Consider the following 19,315-nt stretch of genomic DNA (forward strand, 5'->3'; position numbering starts at 1 on the left):
CCCATGACAGAAGAAAAGCCGATTGGCTGGGAACTCTTGTTTTTGCTGGTGCTCTGCCCAATGGGAGGCGAGTTTGTTGGGAAGTCTGTGGCGGGTGGTGTCTCCGTGCCGGTGAGGCGTCGGCCGCTCGGGTCCTGCGGAGCTGAGGCGGGTGGTTCCCGCCACGGAGCGCTCGGTGGCGGCGCCGATGCTGCTCCTCGCTGGCGCTCTGCGTGCGGCCAGGGGACCGGCTCTCGCTCGGGCAGTCGCCCTGTTTTCGGTCACTGTCTCGCTGTCCTGCCCGCCTGCCCGCTGTGTTCTCCAGCACCGCTCGCCCCTCAGGTACCGTAGCCCGGCGTGAGTGAGGCGTGCCCCGCCCTCGGGCTGAGGCGGTGCCGCCCTCTTCTTGAGGAAGCGACCGCTTCGTCGCTGGGCCGAGTCTGGGGCCTGCCGTCCGGCCTGTGCCGGCCAGGGGGAGCTTGGCAGGGGCTGGGCCGTGTGCCCGAGGCCGCCCCTTCACATACGGGCCGTCGTATGAAGTGAAGATGGTGCAAGTACCGAGAACTACCAAGTAACGTAGCAAGTTACGTGTGGTGATCGGCACTCCAGAGCGTGCTCTTCCCCCTCTGCCCTGGTCAGGCCCCACCTGGAGTGTTGTGTCCAGTGCTGGGCTCCCCAAGACAAAAAAGCCAGGGATCTCCTGGAGAGAGTCCAGCGGAGGCTGCGAAGGGGATGAAGGGCCTGGAGCATCTCCCCTGCCAGGAAAGGCTGAGTGAGCTGGGGCTGTTCAGCCTGGAGAGAAGCAGCCTGAGAGGGGATCTGATCAATGGGGATCAATAGCTGAAGGGTGGGACACAGGGGGACATGGGCAGCCTCTTCTCAGGGTCTGTGGGGACTGGACAAGGGGCCATGGCCTCAAGTTGGAGCCCGGGATGTTCCACCCCAATGTGGGGAAGAACCTCTTCCCGGTGAGGGTGAGGGAGCCCTGGGACAGGCTGCCCAGGGGGTGTGGAGTCTCCTTCTCTGGAGAGATTCCAGCCCCGTCTGGACGCCGACCTGTGTGACCTGTCCTAGGGACCCTGCTTTGGCAGGGGGCTGGACCCCATGGGCTCTGGAGGTCCCTTCCAACCCCTGTGATTCTGCGATTCCCTCTTTCTCATAAAGGTTTGTGGGTCAGGTTGTGCTCTGGAGAACATCCCCTCAACAGTGAATGTGGCTGCACATGGATGCTGCAACTGTGACTGAGAAATTACCAGCTCCAGTGTGAAGCAGAGCCCGGTGTCTGCAATGGACCTGAAGATGTCCTAGCATAAGCAAGACATTGAAAACTGGAACTACTGTTTTTGAAAAAGCCTGGCCTGATCTGCTAGTTATGTAATAGTCATGCCTCCACTCAAATAGCAAGCTTAATGTGTTAATGCTTTTCTTTTTAATTTGACACTCATATATCCCATCATCACTCTGTTCAGATGTTAAGTTATTAAGAGCTGGATACATTTTTTCAGAGGTGATATATTTCCTTATTTACTGGAAAAGATTCTTTCAAGGTAGCTTTTCACTAAGAAATTACACCTTATCTTAAGAGTACTCTTGTAGTTTATAGCCCCTTGCTGAGCTGTGAGTCTATTATCTAGAATAATCCTTTTTTAATTTTTGTAATAAAATAAGTGTGGGAAGGCTGCTTTGTGTGTTGAAGGAAATCTGTCTAGAGTTTTTAAGAGCTGGTGATCAGGCACAGTAACCCAACCTGCTGTGAAGTATTTTATTGTTGACTGCTCTTTGAGCTCCCATGGTGAGATAAAATCACTAGAGGTCTCAAGTAACTGTTGTTTTCTTTGAACTTGGGTGTAGCTTTCTTTGAAAGAAAAAACAAGGTATGTATTATCCTACTCAGTACTGCACAAAGTGGTACTTCGGTGGGGTCACAGCAACTCGTAGAGCTGTGGTGCTCAGGCTTTTGGATATTATGTTCACACCTGGTTTATCACTGGACCTGAGAGCAGGGTGCTGGTAAGGCCAGTTGGTTTCTTGATGAAATGCCTGCATGGAGGTTTGATGCTCTGACAGGTCTTCCTGCTGCACATACAGCCAATATCTTGGCAGTGTTCCTTGTGTATGATTAATTGGTCAGTGTCCCACGCAGTGCAGAACAGCAGTCTTCCTCCTCAGCTTTTCCCTATGACACCTTCATGTGTGTCTAGTAGAGTACTCTTCTGCTTCACACAGCTGAAGGTGAAGTGCAGAATTTGTTGGTCCAGACATACATTTGCAGATGTCTGAAAGAAGCAATAATATACTACTGAGAGCTGCTTTGTGGGAAAAGCCTTGTCTGTGCCGCTTGCTGTGGTGTGCTGCTCAGATCTGGGTTTAAATGTGAATGATTAAATGGGAGACTTGCTGAATAGCTGTCAGGCAGAGAAGGACCTGGGGGCTCTGGGTGACTGGAGACTGAATATGAGTCAGCAGTGTGGCCAGGTAGACAGGAAAGCTAATGGCACCCTGGCTTGTATCAAAAATAGCAGGTTCAGGGAGGTGACTGTGCCCTTGTACTTGGTACTGGTGAGGCTACATCTTGAGTGCTGGGTCCAGTTCTGGGCTCCTCACTCCAAGAAGGACATGGAGGTCCTAGAGCGTGTCCAGAGAAGCCCAACCAGGCTGGGGAAGGGGCTGGAGGGCAAATCCTCTGAGGGAGCTGGGGGTGTTCAGCCTGGAGAAGAGGAGGCTGAGGGGAGACCTTCTCCCCACCTCCACTGCCCTGCCAGGAGGGTGCAGAGAGGTGGGCGATGGTCTCTTCAGCCAGGGGACAGGAGATGGGACGAGGGGGAATGGCCTCAAGCTGTGCCAGGGCAGGGTCAGCTCAGATGGGAGGGAAAAGTTCTTCCCTGGCAGAGTTGTGGGGCTGTGGCACAGGCTGCCCAGGGAGGGGGCTGAGTCCCCAGCCCTGGGTGTGTTTAACAGACAGGGAGATGAGGTACTGAGAGATCTGGGTCAGCATAGAATGGGAAGGTTGGACTTGATGATCTTCAAGGTATTTTCCAACCTTGTGATTCTGTAAGGATTAAACCCTAATGAATAATGTTCTTTTTTTTTTTTCTTGCAGTACCTTGTCTGCAAGCTGTTGGTCCCAGCTTTGCCCTGCTAACATGTTCAACAGGTCCAACATTAAATCCTACCACAGCAAATCTCTCACATCCCCATATCCAGGATCGCACGTTGAGCGGAGCCTCGTTCCTCAAGATAAAGTAGGCTGGTTGATCGAGTGGGAAGATTACAGCCCTGTGGAGTACACTGCAGGGTCTGTTTTGGCTGGACCCAATTGGGCAGATCCCCAAATCAAGTAAGTGAGTGGAAACTTCAGCTCTATTCTCCAGTGGAAGCAGGAAATGGTAATTAATGGCTGAATTAATTAGATTATCATCCTAAGTGGCATACGATTCTACAGTGATTTGTGAAATTCAGCACCTAGAAAAATGTGTGTTAGAGACCTGAGTAGTTTGGGTTAGCTGTGAAGTCTTTGACACATGATTTTACTGAGCTTGTGACTGAAGTAAGTGTTAATTAGAATAATGTGTTAATTGGAATAATGGGCAGCTGTTGATGCTATGTAATACTTCTGTGTTGTGAGCTAAGTAAAAATCTCCAGATTTCCCTTAAGAATTTGGGAGAGCAAAGCATTAAAGTAGAAATGTAGTTCTTGAGCGCTCTGACTCAGGAAATGTGGCAGGTTGAATGTGTGACTAATTCTTTTCTTGGTGAATGTGTGAATATATTCTCTCCAGCTCCCTGCTTCTTGGCTGGAAAGTTAGATTTAGGCATCTAGTGCAACTTGTGATAATGTAAAATGGTGATTCCTGTGTAGAAAGGCCAGAAGACAGTGGTGCCTGAGGTTCCAACCTCATCTTCCTTATTTCCCATTGCTGTGTCAACCTGTGCTTCTGTTTGCTTTTAATTTGTTTCACTGTTCTACTGGTTGCAAGGGACACTTCTCAAGCTCCATAGGGCTGCTGATGTTCTGCCAAGGTGTAGTTGGGAAAGTCTGTCATGGTTTAATGCAGCTAAAATAACCACACAGCCATTTGCTCACTGCCTGCCCCACCTCCCAGTGGGATGGGGAGAGAATTGAAAAGTAAAAAGAAAACCAGATAAAACTCATGGGTTGAGATAAAGACCATTAAATAGGACAAAAAAGGAAGATTGTAATAATAGGCTATACAACTGATGAACAGCACAGCATCAGGATACTCCAAAGTTGATGCTCCACAAGCCACTGAGGTACCCTGCCTCCTGTCCCACTCCCCAGTTAAATGCTGAGCGTGATGTCATTCATATGGTATGGAATATCCCTTTGAGCAGCTTGGGTCAGCTGTCCTGTCTCTGTGTCCCCCACCTTCTCCCTGGCAGGGCAGTGTGAGAAGCTGAACAGCCCTTGACTGCTTGGCAACAACTAAAACACCAGTGTGTTATCCACATTATTCTCACCCTAAATCCACACCCAGCACTACACCAGCTGCTAGGAAAGAAATTAACTCTTCCCCAGCCAAAACCAGGACAAACTGTCTGGTAATCTTTTCATATCTGTTGGTAACACTTGAAAACACAGAGTAATTTTTAGGTATTGGTGTAACTTGCCAAGCCAATTATACGTGGAAGAAGCTCAGTCAGTAGTCTGAAACCTGTGATGGTTTGAGTGGAATTGCTTTGGGGGAAGGAAACACACTTCTGGAGGTGTCTATCTGCTTCTCTACCAGATTTCAGAGGAGCACATATTAAACACATAGGTGCACAACTTAAGCAAATTTTGCCAATTGGTGTTAATTAGCTTGTAATTCTGATAAATCACATCTAATAAAAAATCCTGGTCAGTTTTTTCTGTGTAGTGAAACGTGGTAATTCACTTAACAGAGTCCAGTGTAACTGTTAAGCATGTGTCCTTTATTGCAGTGCTGGGTGCCTGGGGGATTGTTCTTCCTAGGGCACACCAAACTGTAGGTGTAGTGTATTTACATACAAGCACTGCATACATATTCAACAAAATTATGGGAAATCTAATACATATTCATAGCTATTCTGGGAATTGGGGTTTCCACCTCTTCCTTTTATGGTATTTCTGCTTCTCAATTAATTTGAGTCACGGGGCACTCTTCCTCATCCTTGTCTTCCTCAAGGGTTGCAGCTTCATCCCATTACACTCTTAAGTTCATTAAAGTTCATGGTTGGCCCAATTTCCTCATGTGCATCCAATTACAGCAAGAGTTCCTTTTCTATCTGTGAAGTTTCCTCCTCAAGGCCTTTCTTCTGCTAAACTAAATGACCTTATTCATAGCTTTCAGTATTCAGTATGTTAACAGTCAATTAAGGATGTGTTGTTTGTTCAGGGTTCTTGTTACATTGGAGCTACAGTTGGTTTCACAAAGGCCTTTTTATTAACCCTCTGCATCCCTTCAGTAGCAAAATCTGTCAGTGGTTAATGCCCTTCTGTGTTCTGATACCTTAAGAACACCTTAGAAACACTTTGAATGAAATCTAAAGACCAAAATGTGAAATGCTTTAGAGGGGGACACGTATGTCTGTACAACTAAATCCTACTGTCCTCAATAAAGGTTGAGACTTTTTGTAGCCTCCTCTAGCAAATGAAGGGCCTACAAGTTAAGTTCTGCTAAAATCTGTTTGTTGGTCTAATGGGTGTTGCTGGTGGATGGCCATCAGTCTTTGGAGGGGCAGAGGGATGGTTTGCATTTTTAAATTTAATCTCCATTACTCTTTCCTGCACAGTGATAAAAGTTTTTCTCCCAAATTCAATGAGCGAGATGGAGAAGTGGAGAGGAAGAGTCTGAATGGCTTGTATGTGGTTGAAAACGGGAGGCCCAGGTGAGTGTTGGGTTGGGGTTTTCTTTGCATATTCCTTTCTGTGACACAGTTTCACAGCTCTTACAGGTCTGTCAGTTTTGATGCATGGTACATTCTAGAACAAAAGCAAAACAGTCTACCTTAGAGACAGGAAAGTGATGTGTCAGGGCCGGAGAGTCTGGAAGGAGGTTGTGGCAGAGAGGTACTGAAAGGTTAGCCAGTACTGCCACAGCAGGAGGTTGTGGTGACACTGGAGTTGGAGGAGGTCTAACATCATTAGTACCAGGGCCAGTTGTTTCTGCAGATTTGACCAGGTGTTGGGTTCTAAAGCTCTTTGTACCACTTGTGTGCCGCAGTGTTTCCTTTCACTGACAGGTCCTGGCATAGCACAGGTGGGTTACCTCACCAAAAATGATGCCTTTTCTTTCTGCTCTTTGTAATTGAATGCTCTGTGCATCTGTAGTCTTGGAAACCAGACTCCATTTTCAGACAAGCATGTGTGCACACTGCAGGTGGCATCTGATCAGGAGTATCATGGGATGCAAGATCTGGGAAACAACAGAGCTGTTGTGTATCTGTACTGTCAAACACAAGAGGTTGATGAAAGGAAACCATGCTTTGTCTCTTTAATGCATATGGTGGCACTGAATATATGTCACTAACCTTTCCTTTCTCATTAAGCTTCTTTAAAGCTGCTTTTGTAGAATATTTGGAGAGTGTTTTGGACATGGGGGAAGTAACTCTGTTTAATGCTGCTTATTGCAGAAACCCAGTGGGCAGGACTGGCCTCACAGGCAGAGGATTGTTAGGGCGCTGGGGGCCGAACCATGCAGCCGATCCTGTTGTAACGAGGTAAGGAGCAGGTGACTGAAAGTCACCCTGGAGTAGAGCACAGAACCCCGTGCATATTGCTTTTTCTCTGCATCTCTAGACAAGCTATTGCTTTTCATGGGCTTTTTGTGTGTGTTCTCTGTGTGAGCCCACACAGGCACGGGTATTTGAATGGAGAGATGTATTGTCCTGGTTTTGGCAAGGATGGAGTTCATTTCTGTTCTAGCAGCGGGTGGGATGCCGTGTTTGGGAGTTGGGATGAGAGTTTGGGAGTTGGGATGGGAGCAGTGCTGATAACACAGGGTTGTTTCTAGTTATTGCCAAGCAATCAAGGACTTTTCAGTTGTTCATATTTCCCCACTAACGAGAAGGGAGGGGACACAGCCAGGACAGGTGACCCGAACTGGCCAAAGGGGGTATTCCATGCCAATTATGTCATGCTCAGCATAAAAGGGGGACTGGTGGAGGAAGGAGTGGGCAGCTCCAGGACACAGGGTTTTGGGACAGCCCTGAGCTGTGCGATTTGGTGAGAAACTGCATTGTGTATCACCAGTTTAATACATTTTGCTATAAAGTCCTGTTATCATTGTTATATCTGTCTTTCTGCTACTTCAGTAAACTCTCCTTATACCAACCCATGAAGTTTTGGCTCCTTGGGTTTGTTTTTTTCCCCTTTTCTTTCCCACTTCCTAACCCCCACCCCTACCCCTCCACCCCCTTTAAAGTACAAGCAGCGGCGAGATGCTCGGCTCTCAGCTGGGGCAAAACCACAACATCTGTATAGACATGTGGGACATGAATTTCATAATCTTTTAGTCTTTGCCTCTGGAAAAGAGTAAGGACTCATTGCTGATGATGAGCAATAGCTTCTACAATGCTAAGGAAGCATAATGCAATAGAAATCTTCAGCAAGATGTAAAAGCTGCAAGGATTATGTGATGCTTTGATGCTGTGTATATAATACACCAAAAAGCTTCAGATGAGGTGGGTGAAATTGCAGGAATAGCTTTTTCTGTAATGGTGACACAAGTGCCAAAAAAAGCAGTGTGCCTACTTGTGCTCTATAAGAAATACCAGCTTGGCGTAATATATTACAGGAGGAGGTGGGATTAGGGTCTTTTTTTTGTTATCAGCCCATGCTCTGCTGTAATGGTGCTTTTTGCCAGCAGGATCTGTGTGGATGTGGTAACAAGTTTACACAAAGCATTCAGAAAAGCTTGTGTAATTCCCAACAGTGAGAGTGAGGAAGTGTCATGCTGAAGAGAGAACTGCTGTGAAAACCATCCTAAAGCATTTTATTTCTCCCCCTTTTCAGAAGGCTTCCAGTGCTGCTGAGTTGGTTCTTTGAAAGTAAAAGAAATACTGGTTTTATTTTGTTGTTGTTAAGATTACTTCTTGTTTTAACTACTAGTTCTTAATTCTTTACTGAAGGGAATGGTGGGTGTTTGTGGCCCTGTGCAGAGTGAGTAGTTCAGAGGTATTGCAGCCTGCACTTGTCCCCTGTTCTAGCAGAAGGCAAACAGCTTGTGGCCTCACCATCTGGCACCGGGGCAGGTCGGTGAGCATTTCAGTTGATAGGATGTGTGCTGGACATAGCTCTCAAGAAGCTGCTGCCATCAGCGTGGCTACTGAAATGTGGCTCTTGGGTTTCGGCCCTTTTGGCTGAGGAAAATAAAGCAGAGGTGCATGAAGAACCCTGCCCTTGGCTGCTGCCATGCCAGATGGCATCTGTTGGTCCCCTACTGTGATGGTTCTTTCTCTGCTTTGTTTGCCCCAGTATAGGTAATAGTGTGGGTGCCTTGCTGTCCTCCCCCAGGAGGGAGGAACTTCACACTTCTGCTGGTGTGAAGCAGCAGCAAAGCATGTTCTTGTTTGTCCTTTGCTGCAGGTGGAAGAGGGATGAAAGTGGCAATAAAATTGCTCATCCAGTCACTGGCAAAAACATCTTACAGTTTGTGGCTATCAAGAGGAGAGACTGTGGGGAGTGGGCCATTCCAGGGGTAAGAACTAAGCTCTGGAGACCTAACCTATCATCTGGCATGCCTTCTGCTGTTTCTGTGTTTAATTTTGTAATTAATTCTAACTGTGTCTTTTGCTTAATGCAGGCACAGTTCAATCCATCCATTGCTAGTTTTGAAGGATGTGCGTGCTTGCTCTTTACAACTAAGTGTAAAGTTGCTCCCACATCCAGAGTATGATGCAAGTGGATGTAACGTTCTAAAAGCCAGCCAAAGGAGAGCAAAAGCAAGTGGAAACTGAGGTATAGTCACCTTCTTTTGTTTCTTTTCACCCTTTAAGGGGATGGTGGACCCAGGGGAGAAGATCAGCGCTACCCTGAAGCGGGAATTTGAGGAGGAGGCCTTGAACTCCTTGGAGAAATCACCTGAGGAGAAAGCAGAATTGGAGAAGCAGCTCCACAAGCTGTTCAGCCAGGAGCACTTTGTGGTGAGCCCCGTGTCTCTTGTGTTAGCCTGTCAAGCTCTGTGTGTAACTGTGTGGAATTTGAAAAGCTGGAGCTGAAATCATGATGCAGGGGATGGAAAGGATTGTTGAAAACATTGTAAGGGCAAGTGTATCAGAGGGAAAGAAAAAATCTTCCTGATTGCAGTTTGCTGTCATGCTGAGCTTGTTTCTGTTGCTTCGGTCCTTAGGTGTACAGAGGGTACGTGGATGACCCTCGTAACACTGACAATGCCTGGATGGAGACAGAGGCTGTGAACTACCATGATGAAACTGGTGGGTATCTTCACCTGTGCTCTTAGTTTACTCTAGGTGTTGGTTTGAAATTGGGATGTATGTTGGGCTGAAATTGGTAATGGAATTGGGGGAACATGGTCAGGTGTGAAGTACTGGACTAAAGCCAGTGGGTGTGGAGGGTGTCTTGCCTCCTCAGATGTTCAGCCATGACAGGTAGTTGCCATTCCCTCTTGATTTAAGACAGCCTTGAAACATGGAGCATACAGACTCTGCCTGAAAATTACTTACTCATTTGTTAGCTCGTTCTATGGGCTGTGTGTCTCCATATGGAGACTGAACATTGGAAAAGGGTTTCTTCTTGTCACTGTATTTATCTTGAGTTGCTTTAATTTTCCTTTTTAATGAGCCTGGGGTGGAAGGATAGTCTGTTTCTCCTGTTATTTTTCCTTCAGTAGCTAGTGTGTGCTTCAGGAGATTGCCTCTGGCTGCCAGCAGATTTTCACTGCCGTTATTGCTTCAGTGTTTTAATTGCTCTGAGACCTTTTATATCTGTTACTCTGTTACTCTGCCAGAGTAATTCTTGGACCTTCTATTTCTATAAATCAGGAAGAACGGACATACATTGCTAGTTCTTACCTTGATCTTTCGTCCTGGATTCTTCTCTCTCACATTTTAAAATAACTAGTTAGGGGTTTGACTTGTTCAAACCAGAGACTTCGTGTAGTGACGTTTCCATTGTGGTCTTGGTAGCAGATGCCAGTGGTGAAACTTCACATGTCACCAGTCCTTTGGTCTGTGAAGTTCTGGGACTTTTTTTGGACACAGTGTAAGAAACTTTGGAGAGCAATTCAGAAACCTTTTTGCATTCCCTCTTTAAGAACTGGGCCTTTTGTAAAGGCCCAACATTTTCAAACTTTACAAACAAAAGTAAACAATAACTTTTTGCTATTATTCTAGTTTTCCATAAGCATAGATAAGTTTCAGAATTCAAATTATCCTATGGAATAGTACTTGAGAAAGGAAGTGGTCATGTTAGCCAGACAAACAAAAGTCAAGGCAGAGGGACTGGCTAAACTTGCAGTAGTGAGTACATGTTGTGATGAGTTCTAGTAACTCATTGTGCTGCTGATGGGAGTGGTGACAGGGAGTTAATGCCACCTCTGCCACTCAGATTTGCCTTAAAATAGTGAAGTATGAAAAAGGCTTCTGGCACGGAGCAAGTGAGCAGCTTTGATTGCTTCTCAGTGGGAAACCAGTTAAGGTTGCTGCCTGTGAAGGAGCTATGTGGAAGGGTGGAACTGATCAGATGTGAGGAGAAAAAAAAAACAGGGAAGAAGATGCAACAGTTTGTCCTAACTCTTGTTCTGTGAACAGGTGAGACAATGGATAATTTGCCTCTGGAAGCAGGTGATGATGCTGGAGTAGTGAAGTGGGTTGACATCAGCGAGAAGCTGAAGCTGTATGCAAGCCACAGCTACTTCCTTAAGCTTGTGACTGAGAAACGGGGAGCTCACTGGAGCGAGGAGCTCGGTCCTGAGTGATGTGAACAAGGAACTGGGGAACACCATGGGGAGAATACTTTATTCAGCTTTGAAACAGATGGCATTGTCCTTTTTTGGTGGTGGAAACTCATTGAAAACTCAATGAAATTGAGGCAGCAGCGATACAGAGGCTCTTTCAAAGACTTCAGATTCCTTCTCCTCCTTTCCCAACCAGTGTGAAATGAGCTGGGTGTGGAGCTGTGACCTTGTTCTGCTTGGTTGTCATTATTTGCAACTGTTTCATAATACCTGTGGATTTGCCTGGAGGCACTGGGATTCTGACTGGTTTGGAGGCTCTTTTGCTTCACTGCTTGCTTGCTTGCCAGGGGTATGAGTTGTGAAGGGATGAGAGACTCCTAGGAGGATAACCTGAATAATGGCTTAATGAAAGTGCTACTTAATAAAGTCAAGTTTCTTGTCTTCTCAGTTATTTTTCTATTGAAGTAGGGTGGTGATAAATGGTCTGGAATTACCTTGTGAATTATTTAGCCACATCCTGCTTAACTAGCTAATGATTTTAGGGCTTTTCAACACCCCCCCCACCCCCCCACCCCTTCCTCCCAATTAGCTAATGAAACCTGGAGGGGTCCTGTGTTTACATGAAGAACCCTGGAAATCTTATAGACTTATCAGTATGTTCCTTTAAAAAGAAAAAGCAATGGTGAGAGAGGAATCTTGCTTTCAACCCTTGCTCATCTCTTCTTACGTATTTGATTTGTTCTGTGCTGTTTCAGTAAGACTACAGATGCTTTTTGTTGCAGCAGAAGTGTCCCTAGACTTGGTTTACGTGAAAATCTTTCTTCAAATCATAGGTAGAACCTAGTGATTCCTTAGGTGGAAAAGATTTTGATGAATCTGTCCTCAGCATGGTATGGAGACTGGGTAATATCTCATGGGGCCCCATCAAGACCTGAGAGAACCCATGAAACTCCAAATAGACAAAAGACAGAGCCAGCTTCAGCAGTTCCCTTTCTACTCCCCATCTTTGGAAACAGGATCACCAAAATGCCTTTTCTCAAGAAAAAACAAAGACAACTAAGAAATGTGATGCTCAGCATTTATTGAAGCTTAACAAGGAATCAGAGAAGGGTTGGGAGCTGTGCACTGTGCTTCAGAGGTGGGTGTGTGAAACATGACTTGGTTGTTACTGATCCTCAGTCGCCAGTGCACAGGTGAGACAAAAGCTGGGAAGGAGCTGTGGGAAGCTGGAAGATTAGCTAGAGGCAAAGGTGTCCTGTAGGAGACATCCATAGTTTTCCAGGTTTCTATGGAGTAGATGGCAGGTTAGAATTAATAACAGGTTATTACTTCACAGAGCAATTAATGCATTATGCAGACCATGACCACAAGAACAGACCCATCTTTGTTCTATGGGAGTTGAATGTACCAGCTCTTCATGAATGGGAACAAGAGCCACTATACTGGGGCATCTCAACAGAGCCTAATTTTCTTTGAGTGCTATGGTTTACATATGAAATACTTAAAATGTACAGTGCTAAAAATGAAAGCAGGAGAAGACTTCAAATCCAAAAGTACCATATTCAGTGAGATAGAGCTGCACTTCTTCCATAGCCAGGGCTTTATTCCTGGGAAGCTAAATTTCTGTAAAGAATCTTTTCAGCCCTGTGTTAAAGCCTTTATTTTTGACAAGCTAAGCAGACTTGGCTGTATGATTTTTTGATTGCTATGTTCCCAGGAGAGCTTTCTTGTTGGACAGTCTCCAGTGGGAGTGTGTGATCTCAGGCTGTACGCTGTGTAGAACACGATGACTTTTGTGGGTATCCCAGCACCTTACCAGTTGGGTCTTGTTGCTTGTATCTTGAAATTTATTGCATAATTATAATAGTGAAAGTTTATAAGTCAGCAAATGTAGTGACATTTCATTTGGTGAATCTTATGGAAATTCTTAACTTCTGTATACAGGTGATGCAAATCAGATGTGTTGGAAGGTGTTACTTTCCAGCTGTATGTGTTGTGTCTCTATCTTACCCTCAACAGGATGACAGAATCACAGGGGTTGGAAGGAACCTCCAGAGTCCATGGGGTCCAACCCCCTGCCAAAGCAGGGTCCCTAGGACAGGTCACACAGGTGGCGTCCAGACGGGGCTGGAATCTCTCCAGAGAAGGAGACTCCACACCCCCTGGGCAGCCTGTCCCAGGGCTCCCTCACCCTCACCGGGAAGAAGTTCTTCCCCACATTGGGGTGGAACTTCCCCTGCTCCAACTTGAGGCCATGGCCCCTTGTCCTGTCCCCACAGACACTGAGAAGAGGCTGCCCATGTCCCCCTGTGTCCCACCCTTCAGCTATTGATCCCCATTGATCAGATCCCCTCTCAGGCTGCTTCTCTCCAGGCTGAACAGCCCCAGCTCACTCAGCCTTTCCTGGCAGGGGAGATGCTCCAGGCCCTTCATCCCCTTCGCAGCCTCCGCTGGACTCTGTCCAGGAGATCCCTGGCTTTTTTGTCTTGGGGAGCCCAGCACTGGACACAACACTCCAGGTGGGGCCTGACCAGGGCAGAGCAGAGGGGGAGGATCCCCTCCTTTTTTTTTTTTTTTTTTTCCTAATATCTAAGAGTTTATCTGTCCCTGAGGACCAGGATACCCAACCTAACACTAAGAAACAGCAGCAGAACTTTCTCAAATTTCGTAACCCCTTCTCAGGCTGAAGAAGTTAAGTTTGTCATATTAAAAGCCCACAACAACTACCCCGTAGAATGCATGTCTGCTAATTAGAAAACAAAGATAAATCCCCAGCTCCCTTCTGTGGTAGGTTTTCATTTAGAAGTTGCTGTCAGTATTCCCAGTGGAGTGCTCCCAGGCCAGCTAGAGCTTCTGGCAGTCTTATGTCCCTCAGTATTACCAGACAGTTCACTTACCTTAGATTTGATCTTTATAATATGCCTCTAGAGCAGCCCTGCCGCCTCTACGGTTAAGAACTCTGCGCCAGAAGCGGTAGAACCAAAATCGATCCTGTGAAAAGAGTTACCTGGTGTCAGTACCCAAATCCCCAGTTAAATACAAATGGTGTAGGGCCAGTGGGATTCTGTTAGCTTACAAAAGGGTTGTCATCATCGTCAGCACCAGAGCCTTCATGGTCCTGCAGAAAAAGAATTTGCTTTTAGAGTAAAGTATAATTCCTCCTGCTTTTTTTTTCCTTTGTTTTTTTTAATATTAAATTGTCAAATACTTTCTTTTGCTTATGATTTTTTTCTTTTCCTGTTAGAAAGCAAATGTCTGTAATACTGTCAGCTGAAATAGCTTATCAAGAAAATACTGTCCCCCTTGTTGAGCTGGATAGGAGCTGGTTACAGAATCACGAGGTTGGAAAAGACCTTTGAGATAATCAAGTCCAACTGTTCCTGTCCCTGTGCTAAACCACATCCCTGAGCACCTCATCTCCCCATCTGTTAAACACACCCAGGGGTGGGGACTCAGCCCCCTCCCTGGGCAGCCTGTGCCACAGCCCCACAACTCTGCCAGGGAAGAACTTTTCCCTCCCATCTGAGCTGACCCTGCCCTGGGGCAGCTTGAGGCCATTCCCCCTCGTCCCATCTCCTGTCCCCTGGCTGAAGAGACCATCGCCCACCTCTCTGCACCCTCCTGGCAGGGCCGTGGAAGTGGGGAGAAGGTCTCCCCTCAGCCTCCTCTTCTCCAGGCTGAACACCCCCAGCTCCCTCAGCCGCTTCTCAGAGGATTTGCCCTCCAGCCCCTTCCCCAGCCTGGTTGCCCTTCTCTGGACTCGCTCCAGGACCTCCATGTCCTTCTTATGGTGAGGAGCCCAGAACTGGACCCAGCACTTGAGGTGCAGCCTCACCAATGCCCAGTACAGGGCACAATCCCCTCCCCACACCTACTGGCCACACTGTTTCTGATACAAGCCAGTAACAAATGCTTACAGGTTTTTTTCTTGAAATTTTAAGGAGGCCTCAATAATAAGCTGACAATCTAGAATGGCAACATAAACCAGCTTAGGCCCATACCCTACATGAGTATTTTTAAGGCTGCTGTGTTTAAAAGCATGTGATTTCCAGGTTATGATGTTAACATTCCCACATCAGATGCCGGTTTAGTTTCTCCTTCAGCACTTACTGCGTTGGCAACAGTGATAACCATGTTCAGAATACAGGAAAGCAGCAGGAACTGCATTTTGAGAGACAGTCCTATGAAGCAGATTGAAAACAAACATCTTAGTGTCCTGGTTTTGGCAAAACAACAACCTGGAGGGGAGTATGGTTCTCCTCCATGTAGAGGGAAGGGAAAATTAGACAGCAGGAGCTATCCCTAGTTGAGTATTGCTTGTGGTGTGACCTTAACTGTCATCTCTGTGTTTTAGTTGATCATATATCTGGCCAGCCATAGAATAAAACTTGCTATATTTCTCTCTCCTGCCTTGGTGCTTTGAGATCTTGTCAGAATCAGAGGATCATGGGGGTTGGAAGGGACCTCAAGAGATCGAGTCCAACCCCCTGCCAAAGCAGGGTCCCTAGGACAGAATTTTACTTCTCATTATTTTGGGATTTGATTCCAGCTCTCCCTAATTTTACTCCTTCCTAACAATCCTCATGGAAGCCTTTTGCAAATCTCTTTGTTTGAAGCCACAGGCATAGCAGCAGCAGAGTGTTGGTATTTCTGCAGGCAGCTCTTGTCACCTACTCTCAGACTCACAGAATAGTCGAGGTTGGCAGGGACCCTCTGCAGATTGTTTAGTCCATTCCCCAGGTGCTCTCAAACAGGCTCAGCTTGTTCAGGATTGTCCAGCCAGCTTTTGAAGCATCTCTGAGAATGGAGAACCCACAACCTCTCCAGGCAACCTCTGCTTGACCACTCTTACAGTGGGGGGAAAAGCTTTTCCTTCCCATTCACAGCCATGCAGCCTACAGCCATACCACATGTGATTACTGCTATGAAAGCAAGCCCCAGTAAGGTGAAAGCATCTACGTTACCTTTGGATTGCATGTTGGTCAGCTGGTGGGTAGATCAGGTGAAGTTGGAAGATCTGGGGATAGGTGGTGTGTGAATGGCTGGTGCCTATATATACAGTTTGAGTACTACAGCTTACATCAGAGAGCCACAAGGCATTGTGAATCATATCTTCCTGAGACCTTTTGGATGTTTAGTTTACTTCTCAACTGATAAAGAAACCTTTTTTTTACTGACCTCTACTAATCTTCAGAGGATTGACAGGTTTGGCAACAGAATTGTGTGTTATAAAAGGGGCATTTGTGGTGGTTTTTTTCAATATAGATACTCTGACTTCAGGGTTCTGCACTTTAGTGAGGCTGGAGGAATGCTTGGCTGGAGTGAGGAGCCCAGAACTGGACCCAGCACTCAAGGTGCAGCCTCACCAGTGCCGAGTGTAATTTTCAATTACAATGTTTTCTTGGTCTTCCTGTTTAGTCATTAATTTAGTAGAAAAGCCTGAACTGGCAATTAAGTTATAAATTACTACATATATTTGGGGAAAATATTGTAGGAAGCAATTCAGAACTTGGCATTGTGTTGGATCTGTCCAAGACCAACAGCTCATCTCACTGCTTTTTTCTGGGCACGTGTCTGAGGGTGTGAAGCATAGTGCATACTTGCTGGATCTCACATGCATTCTCAATACAGTGCAAGTGGAACTGTGTATTTGTTACAGAGCATCCTATTTCCCTGTTTTGGAGGCAGCAGAGTAGATTCTGGTCACAGCACAGGGATAAAAGAGCAGAAAGAAAACATGCTTTTTATAGCATTTTGTACATTGGCATGTTGTGTTTGTGCAGTTATTTGTTGACTAGTTGGAAAGATTGTTCTCATCCTCAAGGAAAGTAACTATTAACAGCCCCTGGAATAAAAAAAAAAAAAAGCCAAACCAAACCCAAAACCAGATAAAAATGGAAACTCACTTCAGATATATTTGGGAAAAGTGCTGAAATGCTAATTGGATCTTTTTCTGTAGAGTACATGCAAGGCCATCAAGAAAAACATGTTATCTCGAGTTTATAGCATAAGGATGGGGGTTTTTTGGGAAGCATTCATGCAAAATTGTTCAATGTTTTGCCCCAAAGCGTAAAATTGTGTCCCCACACCTGTTGGCATGGACTGTTGAGCCAGAATCACTGGTGAGGTGGTGGTGCAACACCTTCTTTTTCAGGTGTTGCTCATCTGTGGTATTTATGGTGTTCTGTTCCTTCTTAAGCCTAAACTAACAAAATATAGTTAAACTTTTTTTTCCTGTTTTTAAGCCTATTTGTGATGTCTTGAAAGCTCTACTCATGGTGATTCAAGCCACATTTAGTGGAGGGGGAGTTCATGGTTGCCTTGAGAGCTGAATGTCCTGCCTGATAGCAGGTGAGACTGAAGTGGATGAGAGTAGTCAGTTTCTGTTGAATTGATTGTTATGGGCATTAGTGCATGTAGCTGATGAGGATGCTCACCCTGATACCTTCAGCTCTAGGTTCTGAGGACAGACTTGATCTACAGAGGATTTAGTAGTTGTCCTGGATCAGAGGGAAGGAGTGTCTGCTTGGGTATTAACACCTGTAGCAGTGAGTGCTTTGACTTAGAGTATAAGGAGAGAAGAAGCACAGGTGGCTGTTTCTCCTGGGATATCCACCATGTAGTGAGTCTTCCATTAGGATTGGAAGTTATGGCTGCATTCTGATACCCTGTCATGGACCTGTCTAACACTCCTCTTCTCACTTAACACTGATCTGCTGTTCTAGCTGAAATAGAGGGAAGGTCAGGAGGTTAGGTAATTTTAGTCCTCCTCATGTTATAAGCAGCTTCCCAGAATGGGTAAGACTCTGCCATGGTCTAAGTGTGAGCAGTAAGTACATTTTGTGTGTGTACTCTGTGTATGTGCATATGTGTGTGTGTGTGTGTGTCTCAGGGTGCCTGAGTCTTGGTAGGAATGTGAATTGACTGACTCTTACCTGTAGAGATGGAAAATACTTATGATTAAACCGATGTTTAATTAGGTTCATTAAAACTAAATGGAAACAGAAGGTCATAAACTATCACTTTATCTTACCTACTTCACAAAATGAAGAAATAATAATCATTAAAATGTAAGTCAAGCTCGAATAGCAACAGTATAGTTAAAGTCTTGAGGGTGAAACTAGCTTTTGTTTATCATCATTAACATCCTTCCAAGCTGTAGATGAAATACTGCTGGTGCTTGCACCAGCCTGGTCTACAAGAGCTGAGATGAAAATGTTTCTTGTACTGCGAGCACAGCACCTATCTACATGTACAGTGGCAAATGCTCTTTTTCTCTGTCTAGCAGGGGAAACAGTAGCATCACTGAGCATTTCAAAACATGTGGGATGCTGATCTGCTGCTTAATGTATGAGCTACTTCAAATATCCACAGCTGTAATCATCTTGGTTGGTGTTTGCCCCGCAGCGCTTGGACTGTTTCCAGAGATATCGTCCCTGTTTGCCCAGATAAATTTAAGTTAATGGTGGTTTTTTCCTAGTACTTGATTCTCAGTGGAGAATTGGGCAATCCCTTGTGATTTGTTCTGGTGTGAACTGTATTTGATTGTTTGAAGGTGGCTGACTCTTGGCTGGCTGTTGAAAGATCAACAGGCTGCAGTCAGGCAGAAGAAATGCTGTCAGAATTACTTTTTCCCTGAGACATTTGAAGTCCCAGAGAAAGGATCTTTTTCAAATGGAGTTGGCACAGAGAATATGCTTCTGTACATGCAATCCAGGTTGGTTTATATACACTGTGTGATGTTAACAGAAGTGAAGGGTCAGGCTTACAGGAGAAACTGTCAGTGAAACTGGTTTTGATGGGAAATAATCTTTTGTTTTTATGAGATGCTCCTGTGTTGGAAATATTCATAGCTTGATTCCATGTCTCCCAGTGCATTAGGCCTGGTTGGGCTGGGATTAGCAGCTCTGCCTTGTTCAGAGCAAATTAGAGAGAGGCAAGTGGACTTCAACTGAGCTTACCAAACCAGCATTTCTGCATCCCATTTTCTTCTGAATGGAAAGGTGACATGTTCCAGGTGAAAGAATAGCTCGTGGGGCTTCTTGCTTACAGCAGAGCATGCCTGGAGTGTTTTTGGTGAAGTGCTTGGCTTAAAATCACAAAGTTAATGAGATTCAGGAATAATCTCATTCTGTCCTGTTTGCTATGCCTAAATTGTGCCTGCCTTCAGGCAAGCAAAAGTTGGGAGATGGTAAAAGAAAGGATATACCATATATCTAGGTAGACTTCTGTTTTATTCAAGACTTCTATGCAGAATGTTAAGCTGCCAATACAGGAAATAAGTCCTATGTCAAGGCAATTTTCTTCATCATATAGTAAAATCCACATCCTATAATTCTACTGAGCGGCTTTGTGAACAGCTCAGTTATCAGGTTAGTACTAATTACTGGTTCAGAGTTATCATGGATATATGCAGGGGGAAGGACAGGTTGTTCAGCTCT

The 19,315-nt window shown here is 45.5% G+C and overlaps 1 protein-coding gene across 2 annotated transcripts; it reads left to right on the top strand.

Annotated features, from left to right (window-relative positions):
• Window positions 1-101: 101 nt before the first annotated feature.
• On the top strand, window positions 102-11,317 carry NUDT9 (nudix hydrolase 9). Of its 2 annotated transcripts, none has more exons than XM_084266674.1 (8): window positions 102-321; window positions 3,080-3,316; window positions 5,752-5,847; window positions 6,592-6,678; window positions 8,546-8,657; window positions 8,956-9,102; window positions 9,309-9,393; window positions 10,729-11,317. In XM_084266674.1, exons 1-8 carry the CDS (start codon window positions 188-190, stop codon window positions 10,893-10,895), a joined length of 1,065 nt encoding a protein of 354 aa, XP_084122800.1. In that variant the 5' UTR covers window positions 102-187; the 3' UTR covers window positions 10,896-11,317. The 2 variants fall into 2 exon arrangements, with proteins under 2 accessions (XP_084122800.1, XP_084122801.1); XM_084266675.1 differs by lacking the exon at window positions 102-321 and adding an exon at window positions 1,414-1,526.
• Window positions 11,318-19,315: the final 7,998 nt, after the last annotated feature.

This window comes from Gallinula chloropus (assembly GCF_964237585.1).
Source record: "Gallinula chloropus genome assembly, chromosome: 7".
NCBI classification, from domain to species: domain Eukaryota; kingdom Metazoa; phylum Chordata; class Aves; order Gruiformes; family Rallidae; genus Gallinula; species Gallinula chloropus.